The sequence below is a fragment of the Mobula birostris genome, chromosome 13 (assembly GCF_030028105.1).
Source record: "Mobula birostris isolate sMobBir1 chromosome 13, sMobBir1.hap1, whole genome shotgun sequence".
Lineage (NCBI taxonomy): Eukaryota > Metazoa > Chordata > Chondrichthyes > Myliobatiformes > Myliobatidae > Mobula > Mobula birostris.
Window position 1 is genome coordinate 104,537,628 of NC_092382.1, and position 20,858 is coordinate 104,558,485.

The 20,858-nt window shown below is 50.7% G+C and overlaps 1 protein-coding gene across 2 annotated transcripts; it reads left to right on the forward strand.

Moving 5' to 3' along the window:
- The first annotated feature begins 2,201 nt into the window (after positions 1-2,201).
- On the forward strand, positions 2,202-16,489 carry LOC140207782 (uncharacterized). 2 transcript variants are annotated; one of them, XM_072276345.1, is made up of 6 exons: positions 5,383-5,509; positions 9,911-10,027; positions 12,995-13,429; positions 14,086-14,228; positions 14,679-14,743; positions 15,502-16,489. In XM_072276345.1, exons 1-6 carry the CDS (start codon positions 5,464-5,466, stop codon positions 15,689-15,691), a joined length of 996 nt encoding a protein of 331 aa, XP_072132446.1. In that variant the 5' UTR covers positions 5,383-5,463; the 3' UTR covers positions 15,692-16,489. The 2 variants fall into 2 exon arrangements, with proteins under 2 accessions (XP_072132445.1, XP_072132446.1); XM_072276344.1 differs by lacking the exons at positions 5,383-5,509; positions 15,502-16,489 and adding an exon at positions 2,202-2,275 and having other exon boundaries at positions 14,086-14,738.
- The last annotated feature ends 4,369 nt before the right edge of the window (positions 16,490-20,858 follow it).

Sequence of the window (20,858 nt, forward strand, 5' to 3'; positions counted from 1 at the left end):
ATCTATGACTGCCTCATTCTCCCTTATGAGTAGAAGGTCAACCAGTTGCTGCTCCAGATTCCTTACACGGTCTTCCAGATCGCCCAGCCGTATGCACTTGTGGCAGATGTGACTCTGCAGGAGAGGAGCTTTCCCCCAAGACTGCCACATCTCACATGAGAGGCACATCACCGTCTCAGGAGACATTGTAAAAACTAACTGCGAGCAAGCTTGTCCTCCGCCTCTTCTCGTCGAAGCCTCTCGAGTCAAAACGTTACAGCTCCACTCCTTCACTGGCCTACTCACTTACTGGCCCCTTCGCTTGAGCTGTCCCTCTATTTATCTTTTGAGCTTTTCAAAATGTTTGTTCCGTGACCTCGACTGCCCAATCAGCTGCTTTCTGCTGAGCCTGAGCTATCCAAATCTCGATTGTCTAATCAAAGGCTTTCTGCTGATCTATTCAAATCTTGATTGACTTGATTGCACAGACCAACTGCCAAAACTGCCAGAATCTCTCGACTCAAAGCCTCAAAGCTCCACTTCTTCACTGGCCCACTCACGCACTGACTACAAAGAGGAGAGGGTGATGATTTGGAGAAAGGGGGGAGGTAAAACGAGAGGACGGGGAGAGGGAGATGCAGAGCAGCTGGAAGGTGGGTAGAGAACTGGAGAAGAAGGACGAAAGGACTCCATTCTTGTCCTCACCTTTCCCTGCGCTGGGATATTCTTGTCCCGGCTTTTAGAGTCTTCACGGAGAGGCAGAAACACACAGGCAGAGACGGCAAGAGAAGGGTAGGGGATGAGCGTCAGGCAACATTTCCCCAATCCTGAACCACCTCGTCACCCCTCCCAATTCCTGTGACCCCCTCCTCACCACTCTACCTTGTCTATCCCTCTTTTTCTCGGAACATCCTCCTCCTTCACAGAGAGGGGAGACATTCACTCTGAGGGTGAGGGAAAGACTTTCTAGCCTGTGCTGTATAGCCCCCACCCCGCCCTCTACCCCACTCCTCATCTTCAATAGAGGTTCCAACCCCGCCCTGGATAACCCCATAACTTCCCCGTCCATACCCGTTAAAACTTGCCTTCCCCCTCTCCAACACATCCTGCACCACATTCTATTCACAATTTTCTACTCCCTCCCAAATCCTTCCTCTCCTGCACGCCCTGTTCTCATATCCACAACCTCCACGCCTCCCTCACTTTACCCTCCAACTTTCTTCTATGACTATACCGCCCTGACCCTACCCCTTTTCATTTCTGTCCTCTCCCCTCCCTCCTACCCCCGAACCTGTCTCCTATCACAGGCGCCGGAGGCTCTCTCAGTCGGTCTGTGCAGCGCCGGTGGGAGCTCAACACACCGAACGGAGCGCGGGAGATTGGGCACCTCAACCTCCTCCGCCTCCGCATCCTCCCCTAACGCCCTCGACCGCCACCTTTGGGAAGATGATGGGGAAGGAGAGCCGTTGACCTCACTCAGAGGTAGGGGACTCACTCACATCGGTGGGTTCTGGGTGTTTGACCCGGGGCCGTGGTTTCTCATGGACAGAGCGCTGAAGCCCCGGCGATAAGGCGGAGCAAAGGGAGCGTCCGACACGCAAACCGGGAACCAACCGGGACGGTGCAAATCTCCAGGACAATGGAGGCTGTGTGCCAGCGACACAAATCCCTCCGACATTTCCGCCCTCCGTACGCCTGCCATCCTTCCCTACTCATCTGTCCACTCCTTTCCTCTATCTCCCTCAATCGATTACTCTCTCCCTCCATCGTCCACCTTTCTAATCCCTCATTCCTTCCTTCCCGGTGCCCCTTCCACCATTTTCTTCCGCTTTCTCTCACAAGCGCTCACCGTCTCCTCACACTCTATGTCTCCACCTCTCCCTCCCACTCACAATTCCCCATGTCCATCTGTCTTACTTCACCAGCTCTCTCCTCGCCCTACCTCTTCCCTCACCCCTCTCTTGCCACTCCTCCCTCGCTATCGGCTTCTCTCTCTCCGCCAACCCCGTTCTTGCCTTTTTTAACTCCCCAGTCTCACCATTCTTTGTCCCGCCATCTCGTCTCACTGGATCACTCTCTCCAACACCCTCCATCTCTCCCCACCCCCCGGTTCCTTTATCAGCTGTTCATCCGGTGTTTGTGTCGGTCACACCCCCTTGTCAACACGGGCTTCCTCTGACAACGGATCCTTCCCCTCGCTGAGCTCAGAGACGCAGAGAATCCTCGACAGGAGGACAGAGCGAGATTTACGTGAATGCGACGTTCGCCAAAATGGACTCACGCTCTCCTTCCAGAGGTAAGCGGGGCGGAAAGACGGAGGAGGAAAGCTCCATGATGAATCTAATCCCGCGTGTGTGTGATCGGAAGGTGTGGAGGGAGATTCACTCGGTGTCTGACCCCGGGAATATGTGATGGGACGGTGTGGAGGGAGATTCACTCTGTGTCTGACCCCAGGGGTGAGTGACGGGACGGTGCGGAGGGAGATTCACTCTGTGTCTGACCCCGGGAGTCTGTGATGGGATGGTGTGCAGGGAGATTCACTCTGTGTCTGACCCCGGGTGTGTGTGATAGGACGTTGCGGACGGAACTTCACTCTGTGTCTGACTCCAGGAGTGTGTGATCGGACGGTGTGGAGGGAGATTCACTCGGTGCCTGACCCCGGGAATATGTGATGGGACGGTGTGGAGGGAGATTCACTCTGTGTCTGACCCCAGGGGTGAGTGACGGGACGGTGCGGAGGGAGATTCACTCTGTGTCTGACCCCGGGAGTCTGTGATGGGACGGTGTGCAGGGAGATTCACTCTGTGTCTGACCCCGGGTGTGTGTGATAGGACGTTGCGGACGGAGCTTCACTCTGTGTCTGACTCCAGGAGTGTGTGATGGGACGGTGTGGACGGAGATTTGCTCTGCTTCTGACCCTCAATGCTCTGTCCCCAGCTGAAACTGGTGTATCGTATGTGGGCCCGCTCTAAGCCTCGGATCTGGACAGATAGGCCCAGTTTTATCCTTATTGCTCTGACTGTATTTAGGAGACGTTTCTAATGCTGTTCAGGGCAAGTGTCGGGTTGACTCTAGTGATTCCCTGATTGAGAGGGAATTCATGGGAGCGGCGTCGTGGAGGGAGCATTGTGAACGGTTGGGGACGTGTGTGAGCTTTGGTAAGGGCCGGGTGTCGGAAGCGCTGTCGAAGGGACTCTATGGAGGGAACGTGATGAAACTTGTGAGGAGGGAGTGGCGTGGGATAAGAACATTCTTTGTGAAGGGCGCCGTAGTGTGAATGCCGTGGGAGAGGCGGTGCGGAGGAAGGGGCATTGAGGAGTGTGCGCTGGGTGATGGCATGGCATTTTGGAGGGCCGTTGAAGGACTGTTGTGTAGCGACGGGACTGGGAAAGGCGGGGAAGTGACAGAGAGGTCATTAAAATTTTAAAATCCACTCTCTCTCGTTTCTAACCGAACTATCTTTGCCTTTCTGCTTCCTGACTACCCATTCTCACTTTATCTCTCCCCTCATCTTCTCTGATCCTTTCTTTCTGACCTACTCTTTCCATTATCACACCCCCCACTTCCCTTCCCACCCCTCCCCATTTTCCACTCTGTCATCCCCTTCTCCTCTTTCTCCCCCTCCTTCTCCCTTTAGTCCCTCGACTGTACCCTCCCTCTCCCTTTTTCCCTCTTTCTCCCCTCTCCACCTCTTTCAAACAATATCGTCCCTCCTCGTCCTCTCCATCCTCTCTTCCTGTCTCTCAGCCTCTGCCACTCTTAACCCCATCTGTCTCCCTGTCTCTCTCCCTTCTGTCTCACTCTCTCCCACTCGTTTCCCTCTCTTCTCCAGCTTCCTCACCACCCCATCTACCCGTGATTTCACTTTCAGGGAATCGTGTCCCTACATCCCTGGATCCGTCTGTTCTGCAACACTCCTCAGGGTCCCTGTCTACCCGTGACTGCACCTTCAGTGAGCCATGTTCCTCTGTCTTGGCTCCCTCTGTTCTACAACACTATCCAGTAATTCTCCCCACCCCACCGATGTGAAGGACACAGCCTGGGTTGTCATACTGAAATACGAGAACCGTCTCTTCACTGATCTAGATCGTATTTGCCCACTAAACCACTGCACCAGCCAATCGAGGTCCCACTATGGAGATAACTGGATTTACTGTTTACCACGCCGCCAACGTTAGGGCCGTCTCCAAGCTTCCCAACCGCAAGTTGTAAAATCTGCTACAAATGGTGAATATAGTTGCCAAAGATCTTTGGACCCACCTGCGACTCCCTGGCGAACACCATCAGTGACGGATTTCTAGCCTCACCCCACTCGAACACATCCTCCACCACATTCTCTCCACCATTTTCTACTCGCTCCCAAATCCTCCTTCTCCTGCACTCCCTCTTCTCACATCCTCACCCTGCACGCCTTCCTCACTTTACCTTCCACATCCCTCCCATGACCTTACTGCCCCTGACCCTACCCGTTTTCACTTCTGTCCCCTCCACTCACTCCTACCCCCCAACCTGTCCCCTATCGCAGGGGCCGGAGTCTCTCTCAGCCGGTCTGTGCAGCGCCAGAGGGAGCCCGACACAACGAACGGGGCGCGGGAGAGTTTACACCACAACCGCCTCCGCCTCCTCATCCACCACTAACTCCCTCGACCGCCACCTTGGAGAAGATGATGGGTAAGGAGAGCCGTTCACCTCAGTCTGAGGGAGTGCACTCACTCACTTCGGTGGGTCTGGGTGTTTTAACCGGGGCCGTGGTTTCTCATGGACACAGGGTCTGAAGCCCCGGCGATGAGCCGGAGCTGAGGGAGCGTCCGACGCGCAAACCAGGAAACAACTGGGACGGTGCAAATCTCGAGGAAAATGGAGGCTGTTTATTAGTGACACGAATCCCTCCGACATTTCCTTCCTTCTGAGGCGGCCATCATTCTCTACTCCTCTGTCCATAGCTTTCCTCAATCGTCTCCTTCGATTCTTCTCTCCCCCATCGTCTACCTTCTTAATCGCTCATCCCTCCCTCCCGGTTCCTCTCTTCCCTCTTTCTTCCGCTGTCTCTCCCAATCCCTCTCCGACTCCTCACACTCTATGGCTCCACCTCTCTCTCCCCCACCCCCTGTTTCGCCATGTCCACTTGTCTTACTTTCCCAGCTTTTTCCTCACACTACCCCATCTCTCACCCCTCTCTACCCACTCTGCCCCCGCTATATGCTTCTCTCTCTCCGCCAACCCCGATCTTGCCTTTTCTCTCCCTCCGCCTAACTCCCCACTCTCACCATTCTTTGCCCCGCCACTCTCGTCTCACTGGATCACGTTCTCCAACACCCTCAGTCTCTCTCCTCCCCCTGGTCCCTTCATCAGCTGTTTATCCGGTGTTTGTTTGTGACTGCCACATCCCCTTGTCAACATGGGCTTCCTCTGACAACCGTTCCTTCCCCTCGCTGAGCTCAGAGACTCAGAGAATCTTCCACAGGAGGACAGTGCGAGACTTACATGAATGCGAAGATCGTCAAAATGGACTCACGGTCTCCTTCCAGAGGTTACTGGGGCAGAAAGACGGAGGGAGAGAGCCCCATTATGTGTCTGATCACGGGAGTGTGTGATGGGCCGTTGTGGAGGGAGATTCTCTGTGTCTGACCAGGGGAGTGTGTGATATTACGCTGCAGAGAGAGCTTCACTCTGTTTCTGACCACGGGAGTGTATGATAGGACGGGGTGAAGGGAGCTTCACTCTTTTTATTACCGAGGGATTGTGTGATGTGACGGTGCGGAGGAAGCTTCACTTTGTGCCTTCCCACGGGAGTGTGTTATGGGACGGTGCGGAGGGAGCTGCACTCTGTTTCTGACCGGCACTGCTCTGTCCCCAGCTGAAACAGATGTTTCGTACTGGGCCCTATCTGAGCTGCGTGTCCCGACACATGGGCATCACATTAATCCTCATTGCTCTGACTGTGTTTAGGAGACGTTTCTAATGCTGTTCAGAGCAAGTGTCGTGTTGACTCCGGTGATTCCCTGATTGAGAGGGAATTCATTGGAGCGGCGTCGTAGAGGAGGCATTGTTAATTGATGGGGGCGTGTGAGAGGACAGTGATTTTTGGGAAGGGCCGGGTGTAGGGTGCGCCGTGGCAGGGTCTCTATGGAGGGAGCATTATGACAGAGGTGAGAAGAGAGTGGCGTGGGAGAAGAACATTCTGTGGGAAGGGCGCCGTGGTGTGAATGTCGTGGGAGAGGCGGTGCGGAGAAAGGAGCGAGCGCTGGGTGATGGCATGGGATTTCGGAGGGTCGTTCAAGGTCTGTTGAGTAGCGACGGGAATGGTAGAGCCGGTGATGAAGGCGAGAGGTCGATAACATTTTAAAATCCACTCTCTCTCCTTTCTAACCCCACTATCTCACCCCTCTCTCCCCTTCTGCTTCCAGCCTCCACACTCTCCCTGTATCTCTTTCCCTCTCCTCAACCTCTTCTGAGGTTGAACAGGTTGGGTCTTTATTATTTAAAAGGTAGACTGTTGAGGGGGGACTTGATAGAGGTATTTAAAATGATGAGAGCGATATATAGAGTTGGCACGGATAGGCTTATTTTTTTCCACTGAGAGTGGGGGACATTCAAACAAGGGGACACGAGTTGAGATTTAAAGGGCAAAAGTTTAGGGGTAACATGAAGGGGAACTTCTTTACTCAGAGAGTGGTAGCTGTGTGGAACGAGAAGTGGTTGAGGCAGGTTCGATGTTGTCGTTTAAAGTCAAACTGGACAGCTATATGGACAGGAAAGAAATGAAGGTTATCGGCTGTGTGCAGGTCGGTGGGACTAGGTGAGAGTAAGCGTTCGGCACGGACTAGAAGGGCCGAGATGGCCTGTCTCCGTACTGTAATTGTTATATGGTTGTGTGGTTATATGGTTTTCCTTTCCTTTCTTTCTCACTCACTCTCTGCATTCTCTTCTCCCTCTCTTCCCTTCCCACCCCTCCCACTTTCCCCCCGCTGTCATCCCCTCTCTCTTCTCTCACCCCTCTCTCTCCCCTTCTCCCCGCTATCATCCACTCCCCCTCTCCCCTTTCCCCCTTTCACCCCTCCCCTTCTTTCAAACTCTCTCTGCCTCTCCGTCCTCTCCTTCCTCTCTTCCTGTCTCTCATCCTCTGTCACTCTTCACCCCATCTGTCTCCCCCTCACTCACCCCTCTCTCTCTCTCACCCTCTCCTACTCTTTCCCTTCTGTTCCCTCCCGACATCACCGCCACATCTACCTGTGAGTTCCTTTTCAGGAAATCGTGTCCCTGCACCCCTGGGTGCCTCCGTTCTACAACAATCCCCAGGGTCCCTGTCTACCTGTGACTCCACTTTCAAGGAAGCGTGTACATGTACCCCCTGGGTCCCTCTGTTGTACATCACACCCCAGAGTCGCTGTCTACCTGGACTCCACTTTCTGGGAACCGTGTCTCTGCAGCCCTGTGTCCCTCTGTTCTGCAACACTCCTCAGGGACCCTGTCTACCTGTGGCTCCACTTTCAGGGAACGTGTCCCTGTACACCTGGGTCCCTTTGTTCTATAACAGTCCCCGGTGTCCCTGTCTACCTGTGACTCCACTTTCGGGGAACCATGTTTCTGTACCCCTGGATCCCTCTGTTCTGCAACGCTTACCAGGAACACCTACACCGCCCCCCGCCCCCCCAGTGTGAAGTCTTACCCTGGGTTGCCATACTGAAATAGGATAGCTTGCATTTCTCTGATCTAAATTGCATTTGCCCACTCGGCCACTTCCCCAGCAAATCGAGATCCCACTACAGAGATAACTGTATTCACTGTTTACCTCCCCACTATAGGAAGGATGTGGAAGCATTGGAAAGGGTACAGAGGAGATTTACCAGGATGCTGCCTGGTTTAGAGAGTATGCATTATGATCAGAGATTAAGGGAGGTAGGGCTTTACTCTTTGAAGAGAAGGAGGATGAGAGGAGGCATGATAGAGGTGTAGAAGATATTAAGAGGAATAGATAGAGTGGATAGCCAGCGCCTCTTCCCCAGGGCACCTCTGCTCAATACAAGAGGACATGGCTTTCAGGTAAGGGGGTGGGAAGTTCATGGGGAATATTCGAGGAAGGTTTTTTACTCGGAGTGTGGTTGGTGCGTGGAATGCACTGCCTGAGTCAGTGACGGAGGCAAATTCACTCGTGAAATTTAAGAGACTACTAGGCAGGTATATGGAGCAATTTAAGGTGGGGGGTTCTGTGGGAGGCAGGGTATGAGGGTCGGCACAACAATGTGGGCCGAAGGGCCTGTACTATGCAGTACCATTCTATGATCTTTGTTAAGAAGGCGATAAGTATGGTTGCCTTTATTAGTCGGGCATTATGTTAACAAGTTAGGACGCTGTGTTGCAACATTATAATGCTCAAATTAGGCTGTATCAGGCGGATTGTACAACGTTCCGGTCACCACATTACAGGAAGGATGTCAAGGCTTTGGAGTGTCTCCAAGGAGTTTGAACAGGACGCTGCCTAGATTAGATGACATGTGTAACAACGAGAGGTTGGACACTTGGTTTATTTTCTCTGGAACGGCGGAAGTTGAGACAGAGGATTCTTTTTTTAGAATATGAGAAGCATAGAGAGATTAGACTGTTAGTATCTTTTCACCAAAGTTGAAATGTCTAATACCAAAGGGAATGTACTCAGAATAACACTGTGAGTCTGTTATGTGGTGAAAAGCTTGGTCTGCCTTCTCTGTGTGACAATAATAAACCAATTTACGAAATCTACCAGGCGGGATGTCCTAAACATACAATGGCTAGATTATTATCCATGTTCTCATCTGAGCTTTTGCCACAGACGGCAGATTTCCCATTGCGGATCAGTAGTTAACACCACTTGTCACTGACGACCAACCAACGGCCTCCGGCCTCTGTGTTCTGTAGACAAGCCAATTCGGATTCCAAATGGCCAATTCACTGTAGATCCAATGCATCACAAAATTATGAATGACTCTTCCATGACAGAGACGTTGCCAAAGGCCAGTCTAAAGTTAACTCTTTAACACCCTACTGCCCTGCACGATAATCCCAAGATTCCTCTGTATGTCGCCATTTAAGTTCTGCCGTTAACTGTTTCCTGTCCCTTCACATTTACTTGGTAAAGCGCAAAGCCTCACATTGACCCGGGTTAAACTTCATCTGCCTTTTCTCCACCCACATTAACAACTGATCGATATTCCACTGGATCCATGGACGATTTTCTACACTGGCCACAATGCCACCAAACTTTGGCTCGTTTGCAAATTTACCAACCCACACAACTCCATTTTCATCGATGTCAGTCCGATCCATCAACAATACCAGAGGTCCCCGCGCTGGTCACTGCGGAACGCCACTAATCACAGACCACAAGCGAGAATAAGTCCCATCCGTCAGCACTCTGTGCCCTGTGTAAGCAGGCCAACTCAAAGTTAAAATCTCAGTATTCAAAATACATTTATTATCAAATCTTCTTTCTTTATTTCTTTATATTTAACCCTGAACCACCCCGCCATTCAGGACAAAGCAATTCTTCAATGTAATCCTAAACTAATTTCCGAACAATTTACAACTTTGAAAAATAACAAACTCCGAATGCTAACGGACAATTCCCCATGATCTGTTGGATAAGGCTCTCCTGAGGGACTGACTCAAACGCCCAACTCAGGTCCATGTGGACAACATCCAGGACTCTAACTTCATCGATCACACTGAAGACAGTAAAACACCCCTCGAATCAGTGAGACAACAGTCAGAGTTTTCCAGAGTCATGGAATTTGAACTCTCAGCGATGCCGACTGGAAAGTTGATGAGATTGAGGGGGGGGGGGGGCGGGGGCGGGGGTGATCGTGGTGGACGGAGAGAGCGCCGATGTTGGGTGGGAGCGAAACCCTGTGGGTGTCACGGCTGAATTCACACATACTGAATGGTCTCTCTACAGGTGCGCATAAACAAGAGCCGAAAGAGAACATCGGAAATAGATCCTGCCTGAAGATCTGCCTGCTCTGCTTAGTTACGTCCGTCCTCGTCGCGATAGTGGCCGGGCTCTTGATCTATGGTGAGTCCAACGGGAACCGGATGGTGTCCGACCATTAGGAAGCGGAAAGGATTGAAGTGCCCGCGTAAAACCTCACAGTGACGCCGACACGGTTCTCAATGTCATAACGACATGACCCTCTTCGTAACACTAAGAGGACCGTTACCGTGACGCGGTCACGCCGTAACCGGCCCGCCCCTCAGCGTGACAACATCGCTACCCGTACAGCGACACGGGCAGGAACCCGCACCTCCTCGTGACACGCTCATTCGGAAACTGCCGTGACCGTGATACTGACACACCCGTCTCCGTGACCTGGAAATGCCCGGTTCCGAATAAGGGACCCGCTCTCAAAGTCATATTGGCACATTTCTCACAGTAACACCCACACAGTTTCGCCATGAGTATACGACCATAAGACATTCAGACACAGGAGCAGGCTTAGGCCGCTTGGCTCTTCCAGCCTGCTCCGCCATTTGATCATGGAAGATCAATTTCCCTCTGAACCCCAATCTGCTGCCTCCTCCCCGTATCCCTTCATACACTGACTAATCAAGAATCTATTAACCTCTGCACTAAATAAACCCAATATCGCCCTCTACAGTCCCTTTGCAATTCTCCCTACGTTTAGAAAATAATCTACGCTTTTACTTCTTGCTTAAAAGTGCCTGAACAGACATTGTATTCCCACATGACACTTCTTGGTCAATTCTCCTCACCTATGTAGGTTTTCTATGTCCTCTCCTCTTCCTCTGCAACACCAGCCGCTCTACTTATCTTTGCACTTTCCGCAAACATGGCCAAAACCCTATTATTTCCTTCATCTACATTGCTGACATTTTATGTAAAAGGTAGCGGTCTCATCTCAGACCTTCTGGAACACCACCAGTCGTCGGCAGCCAACCAGAGGTTTCTCCCGTCATTTCATTCCCACTCTTTGTGTCCTGCAAATCAGTCACTGCTCTATCAATTTTTTTTCCTGTAACAACATAGGGTTTTATCCTGTTATTCAGCCTCATGTGTGGTACATTGTCAATGGACTTCTGAAAATCCAAGTACACAAAATGCATCGATTCCCCTTTGTTTAACCTGAGCCATGTTCCTACAAAGAATTTCAAGGACTGATCATGCAAGATTTTGATAAATCTCAATCTGTGTAGAAGATGATGAGAGGCATTGAACGTTTGGATAATCGGAGGCTTTTTCCCGGGGCTGAAATGACTAACACGAGAGGGCACAGCTTTGTGGTGCCGGAAAATAGGTACAGAGGAGATGTCAGGGGCTTTTTTTTTTCACCCAGACAGTGGTGGGTGTGTATAATAGGCTTCCGGCGAGGTTGGTGGAAGCAGATACGATAGGGTCTTTTAAAAGACTACTGGACAGGTACATTGAGCTTAGAAAAGTAGAGGGCTATGTGTTACCCGAGATAATTTCTAAAGTAATTTCATTTTCGGCACAACATTGTGGGCCGAGGGCCATATTGTGCTGCAGACTTTCTCTGTTTCTAAGATTTTCCTTGATCGAAACTATGCTGACTTCGGCCTAGTTTATCATGGGCCTCCAAGTACGTCGAAAGCACACACTTAATAATCGACTGCAATATCTTGCCAACTACAGGGATCGGAGTGACAGGCCAGTGATTTCCTTCCTTCTGCCTATCTCCCTTGTTGAAGGGTGGAGTGTCATCTGCAATTTCCGAGTCTCCGGAACCATGGCAGAATCCAATGATCATTGAAGAAGCAATTGTAATGCTCCACAATCTCTTCAGTCACCTCCTTCAGAATCCTGGGTTGTAGACCATCTATTCAAAATGTCTTGTCTACCTCATACTTCTCAGTTTCACAAGCACCCTCTCTGTACCAGTGCCACCTTCAGTCACTTCAGCTCCCCGGCAATCTCAAATCTCACGCATAATGTTAGTGTTTTTCACATAAATCCTGTTGCGTAATCCTTCTTCAATGCCTTCACCATTTCCCCTTCCCCGTTACTATGTCCCCAGTATCCTTTTCCAGTGATCCGATATCTACTCTCGGCTCTGCTTTACACTCTATATACCTGAAGAAACGTTTGATATCCTTAGCTTTTTACCTTTGCAGTTTTGTAACTCGAGCCACAATTATTCTACAACTTACGATCCTATGCCACATCTTTCCAATCATTTTATTCCAGTTTTTACCAACAGAGTCACGCCGCTCCCTGTACACACTTGCCTGTCTTTTCAATACAATGTCTGTCCTTGGGCGTTAAGCTCCCAGCTGTAATCTTCCTTCTGCCACGACTGAACGATATCCACGACGTCATATATGCAGTTTTATCTCACCGCTGAGTTTATTTAACCCCTCCAGAACAGCTCCAGAAAATCTGTTACTAAGGATTTTGTTTCACCTCGGGTTCAGTTACAGACAGTCCCATTTGTACAGTTCGTAGCTCCTCCAGAAGAGATCTCAATGATCCGGAATTAGAAATCCTTGCCCCCGACAGCAATTAGTCAGGCACCGACATAACACTCACCCTGACACCTTCACGCATCTCACCATGACACCGACACGCCCATCACCATAACTCAGAAATGTACCTCATAGTGACACCGACACGCCCATCACCATAACTCAGAAATGTACCTCATAGTGACACCGACACGCCCATCACCATAACTCAGAAATGTACCTCATAGTGACACCGACACGCCCATCACCATAACTCAGAAATGTACCTCATAGTGACACCGACTCACCTCTCACCGTGACAACCGACACGCTCTTCACAGGAACACATAAACAGCCTTTACCGTAACACTGATACGCGCCTCTCCACAACACGGAAACGGTTCTCGCCTTGACGCCGTCACAAATCCCACCGCGACAGTGACAGGCTTTTGACCGGAACATGGACACACTCATCAACGTGACATCGACACATCCCTCAATATAACACCGACACGCCACTCACCTTGACACCAACACACCATTCACCTTCTCTCTCTCTCAGTGTTACAGATCCGTCAGTCTCTGATCGCCTCCGATCAAAAGTACCAGAGACTTTGGGAACAACATCAGGAGATGAACAGGACCCAGTGCCAATGTCCACTGCAAATTCACCAGCCGAACTCAACCCTTGAACCAATGACATCAGAGGATTCCCGCGAGGACATCCCCCAGGATAAATGTCTCAATAATGTTTCCGTCCCCAGCAACAACGTCTCCATCCTCGAACACAAATTGTTTAACCTCCAAAGCAGCTACTCCATCCTAGTAAACAAATCGATCGTCCTGGAAAGCAACCTCTCCGTCCTGAGCACCGATCTCTCTGTTCAGCATCAAAAGCAAACCGATCTCCGCCGAATTTTCAATTACCTCGAAATGCAGTGTAGAGCTCTGAACGAAACCAAGGCTCAAATCTGCCATCTGCTGACGAGGAGGAAAGGTGAGATAACAGCCGCCATTCACCAGTTCCTAATCACGGGATAGAAAGAGGAATCTATACCTTGTGGCTGGTCTCGGGAATGTTCATTATGAGGATGCGATTGGACCGACACCCGTAGGGTTACACCGAGTGTGTGTTATGGGACGGTGGGGTGGAGCGCCACCTAGTGTCCTACATGGAGAATGTGTGATGGGGAGGTGTGGAGGGAGAGACACCAAGTATCTGTACCCGGGAGTGCGTGATGCGGTGCTCCGGAGACAGATTAGCTCAGGGTCTGACGCCGGCAGTGCGTCATTCCGCGGTTGAAACCGTGTGTTTCTGATAGACCGTGCGGGGGAGCTTCTCACTGTCTGACCCTGGGTATGTGTGATATGACAGTGTGGATGGAGATTCGGCCTGTTACTGATGCCGAGTGTCTGTGATGGGACGGCGCGGAGTGAGCTTCACTCCGTGTCTGACACCGGGTGTGTGTGTTGGAAGGGTCAGGGGGAGTTTCATTCTGTGTTTGAACGCCGGAATGGGTCATGGGACCGGTGTGGAGGGAGTTTCATTCTGTATTTGACACTGCGTGAGTGTGATGGGACGGTGTGAAGGGATTTTTTCCCCCAGCGGAAGTAATGAAGGAGGATTCACTGTTCCGTGTTCATGATTTCCAGATCAAGCGTGTTCCCGGAATTGGATCAGAAATGAAGACCTTTGTTACTTCATATCCACATTTGAAATATCTTACGACGGAGCGAAACAGAATTGTTCAAACTCTGACTCAAAGCTTCTTGAAATAAATTCAAATGAGGAAGAGGTATGTGTCAGAAGACATATCCACATCAGAGTGGAGCTTCTTCCACACCGTCCCATCACATATTCCGGGGTCAGACACAGAGTGAAGCTCCCTCCACATTATCCCATCACATACTCCCGGGGTCAGACACAGAGCGTCTCTTCCTCCACACTGTCCTTTCGCACACTCCCGGGGGCAAACGCAGAGTGAAGCTCCCTCCACACCGTCCCATCGTATATTCCCGGGGCCGACACAGAGTAAATCTCCCTCCACACCGTCCCATAGCACACTCCTGGGGCAGACACTCATTGAAGATCCCTCCATACCGTCCCATCGCACACTCCTGGGGCAGACACTGAGTGAAGATCCCTCCACTCCGTCTCATCACACTCGCCGGCGGTCAGAAAGTGAGTGACGCTCCTTAAATTGTGCTCATTTTGAATCATTAATGACAGCCATTTAATTTCACAGAATTTTATTAACAAAGCTGTCGGCGACCAAAATAATTCATACTGGATTGGAAAATGCAAAGCCGGGTGAGATTAGGGTTCATGTAGGTTTTTGAAGAGAGAATGGGTCGTGAGTTTTATTTGGGGACTGATACGGGCTGCGAGAAGGGAGTGAACGTTGGGATTATATTGGGTAATGTCATGGGGCTGTGGGGTGAGAAAGGGGAGTGCGAGTATTTCGGGGAAAAAGACGCGGCCTTCAGATAGAAAGTGGATCAGGGGAAGTATTTTGGGGAATCAGACCGGCCTGTGGGGAGAGTGGAGCTGTGGGATTAGTTTGCAGATTGACACGGTTCCGTGGGAAGACGTTCAGAGTGTGGGAGTATCCTAGGGACTAACACGGGACCGTGGGGAGAGGCGGGCTTTGAGAGTAATGGGGAAGTAACAGGACTGTAGGGGGAAAATGGATCGTGGGGTTATTTTGAGGACTCCCGGAGCTCTGTGGGGAGAGAGTTGAGCAAGGGATCAATCTGGGGCTGACACAGGGCTGCAGAGAATGAGTCAGTGAGTGTTTTGGGAACTCGTACAGGTATGTGGGGAGAGAGGAGGTTAGTGAGAGTGTTTTGAGAATTGGTAGAGTTATGTGGGGAAAGATTGAGTCAGTGGGAGTATTGTGTGGACTGACACCGCTCGGTGAGGAAAGATTGAGTCAGTGGGAGTAGTTTCGGAACTGACACCGGTCGGTGAGGACAGATTGAGTCAGTGGGAGTAGTTTGGAGACTGACACAGGACTGTCTGCTGGAATTGTGTTGCTCCTTTTGAAATTGTTTACCCCTCCTTGACAGGAAGGTGGCCTCTAATGTCGTGTACAAGGTGAACTCTGGAAAGTTCGAATGCAGTGAGTGTAAATCCAGTTGGCTTCACAATTGCAAAAATGATCAGCACCGTTTCATCTGTGAGAAGACGGCACCCGTGTGCCTGGATATTCCTGAAAAGATCCGGAGACTTTGTCAAAAGCCTGTCGGCCCTACTTGAATCAAATGACTACACTTTCTTTCTCCCCCCGACTGTCACAAACCCCATCCTCTGCCCTTCGCTCCTACCCTATTCTGCTCCCTCTCTGCATCACAATCTTACTCGCCATCTCGCCTTCTCTTTACCCTCGTCCCTCTAAACTCCTTCTCTCCCTCATATCTCCTCCCCTCCCATTTCCCCATTTCATCCGAATTTCTTTCCACTCACGTTCTTGTCTCACTCTCCCCGTCCTCTTACCTCCCAATCCTTCGATTCTCTACTCCGTCTCTCTCCCACTCCCTCTCTCCTTTTTTACAAAATCCAATCGCTCTCCCTCTTCTCTCTTCAGCTACTCTCACCTCAATCATGTGTCCTAATGTTCTCTCTACCCCAGCCCTGAGGAGAAAGAGAACACGCATTCGCCCTATCCGTACCTTTTTCAGAATAAAGCTTCAACGTTTCCGACCTCTCTGCATAATTCTGTCCCTCGACCCCAGGCAAAATCCCCGTAAATGTCCCCCTGCATTCTTTCCAGATCAGTGGCATCTTTCCCACAACAGGGCGTCCAAAACTCAACATCGTACTCCAAGTGCGTCCTCACAGATATCTTGTCGAACTAGAACGTGTCCTTCCGACTCCTGTACTCATGCCCTGACTGATGAAGGCCAGCGTGCCCACTCTCCCAGCATAGAGAGAATGTATCGCATGTTTCCCAGGTGATTTATTATCAGTGACCTATACCGCCTGAGATTTAATCTTTTGCTGGATAGTAAGGCGCAAAAATGTGAAATTAATGTTAAGTACAAAACGACAATAAATACCGCAAAAAAATGTGGAGTTGGTGCTCATGTGTTCAAAATAAAGTGGACGAGGGAAAGAAGCAGTTCCTGAATGGCTGAGATCTCAGGTCCCTGTGCCTCTTCCCCGATGGTAGCAAAGAGCAGGGAGATTGTCCCGGGTGGTGAGGAGCTTCAGTAATGGACGCCGCCTTTTCAAAGCATCGCATCGTGAGGATGTCCTCGATGCCGCAGAGCGTTGTGCCCCTGATGGAGCTGGTTCAGTCTACATCCCGACACAAAATAATCTGCAGATGCTGGGATCAAAGCAACACTCACAACACGCTGAAGGAACTCAGCAGGTCGGGCAGCATCCGTGGAAAAGATCGGTCGACGTTTCGGGTTGGAGCCGTTCGTCAGGACTGTGGAGGGAAGTGGCAGAGGCCCTATAAAGAACCTGGGGCGAGGGTGGTAGGAAGAAGTCTGGCAGGTTCAAGGTGAAAAGCCAATAAGGGGAAAGATCAAGCGTGGGGGAGGGGAGGCAGGGAGCTGATATCAGGAAAGGTGAAGAAAGAGTAGGGGAAAACACAGTGGGTAGTAGAAGGAGGCGGGACCATGAGGGAGGTGATAGGGAGGTGGGGGAGGGGCAGAGTGACATGGGGATAGAGGAAGGGAGGGGGAGGGAATTACCGGAAGTTGGAGAATTCTATGTTCATACCAAGGGGCTGGAGACTACCTGGACGGTATATCAGGTGTTGCTCCTCCAACCTGAGTTTAGCCTCATCATGACAGGATGAATGGGAGTGGGAAGCAGAGTTCAAGTGGGTGTCTACTGTGAGATCCAGCAGAGTTGAGGTGTTCTCAACCTTCTCCTTCCCACCTTCCCCCCACCTTCTTTATAGGGCCCCTTCCCTCTACAGTCCGACCAGATGTTGCCCGACCTGCTGAGTTCCTCCAGCGTGTTGGGAGTGTCAGTATACGTCTCTCCGCAGCCTCTTGCGACCTTGTGCGTTGCAGCCTCCACACCAGCCGGCGATGCGACATGTCAAACGGTCATCTGTAGAACGTTGCGAGTCTTCAGTGAAAGACGTGGCAAACCCTTCTGCAAGGAGAGAGCTTCGGGTGGTGGTGAAAACAAGTGCACAGTGTGGTCTGGAAAACACTCCGACACAGACTCGAAATACTAATGATATCCAAAACCGAAATCACAAGCAGTCGTACCAGCAACGCGTCTCCCACGGTTAACAAGTAGCCTTTAACGACAGACTTTCCATGAAGATATGCTGACGGACAATAATTGGCAGCCTGAGTCTTAAAGGGTCAGCTCACCACATTTGGAGAATGGGCGTCCCGACATTGTTCAGTCGGGAACATGACACCTTCTTCGTGTTTGCATGAATGTGTTTGGCCCAGAATAGATCCACTGAGATGGTGACATCCAGCAACACAGCAACTTCAAAAAAAAGAAAGTCGATAAGATATGGGAGCAGTGTTATGCCATTTGGCCCATCCAGTCTGCTCGCCATTCCATCATGTCTCATCCATTTCCCTCACAGCCCCAATTTCCTGCATTTGAACCGTATTCCTTCATGCCCTGACAAATCAAGAAACTGGCAAACTCTCACTTCAATATACCCAATGTCAGACTTCACAGCCGCCCGTATAACACATTCCACAGATTTACCAAGCTATGGCGAAATAAATTCCTCCCTAATCCGTTCGTAAAGGTCAGAACTCCATTCCGTTGTGTCTCCACTGATCTTAGACTTTCACACCACGGGGAACTTTCTCTCCACATATTCATTGTTGAGGCCTTTAAACATGAGATTGGTTTCAGCGTCACCTCATTATTCTGAGTTCCAGCCATTAAACGCTTCTGATTTGATAAGCATTTCAATTCCGGAGTTATTCCCGTGAACCTCCTTTCAACCCTTTCCAATGCAAGCGCATCTGGCCGAATTTGGAAACGGACTCAGAACTGCTCACAATACACGGTGAGGCCTCACCAATGCTTTATAGAGCCTCAGTGTCACATCCTTCTGTAATCCTCAGCCTCGGCTCGCACGGGATCTTCAAGGGGAAAACAACTTCCGGCGCCGCCTGACAGAGAAATCTCCTTCGTGTGGATGCTGCGTGATCTGTTGCCCGGTTACAAATCCGCACCGCAAAATATCAAACACTACACAATATGCGATTAAACGATTGATCTTTATAATTCTTAGTTTGAACTACATGGTTAGTAAAAAAAAACAATAAAAAAGAAGAGGGCCCACTCTCATGAAGCAGTCCATTGCCCATCGTTGGGGCTCACTTTCTTTAATTTGGTCCCGTCAGCTTCCAAGTGTAGCCGGACCTTGGACCGTCGCTCCTCAGTCCACTCCGCCCCGTGGTCTTCTGACCCTCTCCATTCGTGTCCTCTCTCTCCATCGCTCTCCGACGAACGAACGCGAACAATCCGGCTCCCAGACACACAGGAAAGAACAACATTTCCCCCATTGAATATCCCCTGCATGCCAAAGTCCTGTTATCTCCAGTCATCACCCAAACGTTGCTCTGCAGAGAAACCATTACCCTAACAGTGCAACTTTTTCGACCAGCCATTACATCAGCTTTAGTAGTGAAACCTTGCTGCGCGTTACACTTGTTTTTATATTTAAACCTCTTGACATGACCCCAGTGCGAACATGATATTTTGCTTCCTGTCCACCAAATCGACTGTAAAGTAACCTTTCGGGAATCCTGCACGAGGTCTCCCAATTCCCGTTGCACTGCAGATTTTTGGATTTTCTCTCCATTTAGAAAATTGCTTACGGCTTCATTTCTTGTACCAAAGTGCATGACCATACACATCCCGACACTTCATCCATCTGCCTCTTCCTTGCCCATTCGTCCAATCTCTCTAAAACTGACTTTAGCCTCTCTGCTTCCTCAGCGCTATCTGCAGATCGGTGATGTCACTGCCGATCTGCACTGACTGAGGTTTCCCGGTGAGGATGTCCCGCATCCAGTTACTGAGGGAGGTACACGGGCCCAGTATTCGTAGAACGGAGAATGTGACCGATCTCGACTGTGATGATAAAAATGGTGACGGGGATGTCCGGCCATTTCACGACCTGTCCAGCGGGTGGCGCCTTTCCTGGGAAGAGAACAGCCGGCCGGTTAGTTATCAGACAACCATCAGCTGCGAGTTCAGTGCGAGTGGAGAGACTGGGAAGAAAGAAAAGATGAGCGTTCGGGTGGTGGAGCAAGGGAGAGGGAAGAGAGAAACAGAGAGCTGATGTAGAGGGACAATGAGATAGAGAGGCATAGGGAGAGAGGTGATAGAGATCGGGTGGGAGCTGAAGAGAGGAGCAGGTTAGGGTCATTCATGAAGGATAGTGAGGGGGAGGCACTGAGCAATACCGAGAGAAAAAAAAAAACAGTGTAAACCGAGGGAAAAGGACTTGGATTGAGAAGGAAGGCAGAGAGATAGAAAGAGAGAGGGACAGAGTTGGAGAAGGAGAGAGGGGAAAGGAAGGGCAGAGAAAGGGGAGTAGGATGGGGAGTGGGAGAGTGAGGGGCAGTTCAAGAGGGTGAGAAAGGTAGGATAAAGAAGATAAAGAGAGTAGAGAGTAGGGGAGAGAAGGGAAGGTGGGGAGAGAAAAGATTGAGGGTGGTCGAAGTGAGAGAAAGGAGTTGGTACAGAATGATGGCGACAGAAGAAGAATGGATGGAGTGAGGTAAGAGAAATTTGGAGATGGTTGAAGAGAGAGAAAGAGGGAGAGGGAGAGGTACAGGTGTCACAGTGGGGGTGGGTTGACGGAGAGAGAAGATATGGAAATAGAGGAAGTGAAATTGACAGAGATGGCGTGGCTGGTGGGCAGCGAACCTGAGTAAGACACAGGGAGGAAGGAGCAGGAGAATGGAGGGAGAGTAAGAGGGAGGCTGAAGGGATCGGGGAGGGAGAGGGAGGCTGAGTGGGAAGAGAGCCTGATGAGTTAAAGCGAGAGGAAAAGGCGACAAGGAGGGTGCAGAAAGAGCTAGAAGAAACGGGGTGGTGTAGTGAAAAGGAGAGGGACGTGGAGGGGAATCCACGCTGGCTCTCACCTCGCCGTGCGCCGTCCCTTCCTGGGATATTCCTGACCGGATTTTTCAAACCTTCACAGAGAGGCAGAGACTGCAAGAGTGTAGGATAGGGTGACCTGGCAGAATTACCCCAATTCAAAGCCCCCTTAACACCCTTCCAATCTCCTCTGTCCTCTTCCTCACCTCTCTACCCCGTCTACCTCTCCCTCTTTTTCAGATCCCCATTCTCCTTCTGATCGAGGCACCATCAGGGCTGGGGAAAAGATGACCTCGCCTGTGTTATCAAGCCTCAAATCCACCCTCTACCCCACAGCTAATCTTGAACCAAAGCTCCACAACGCCCCCGG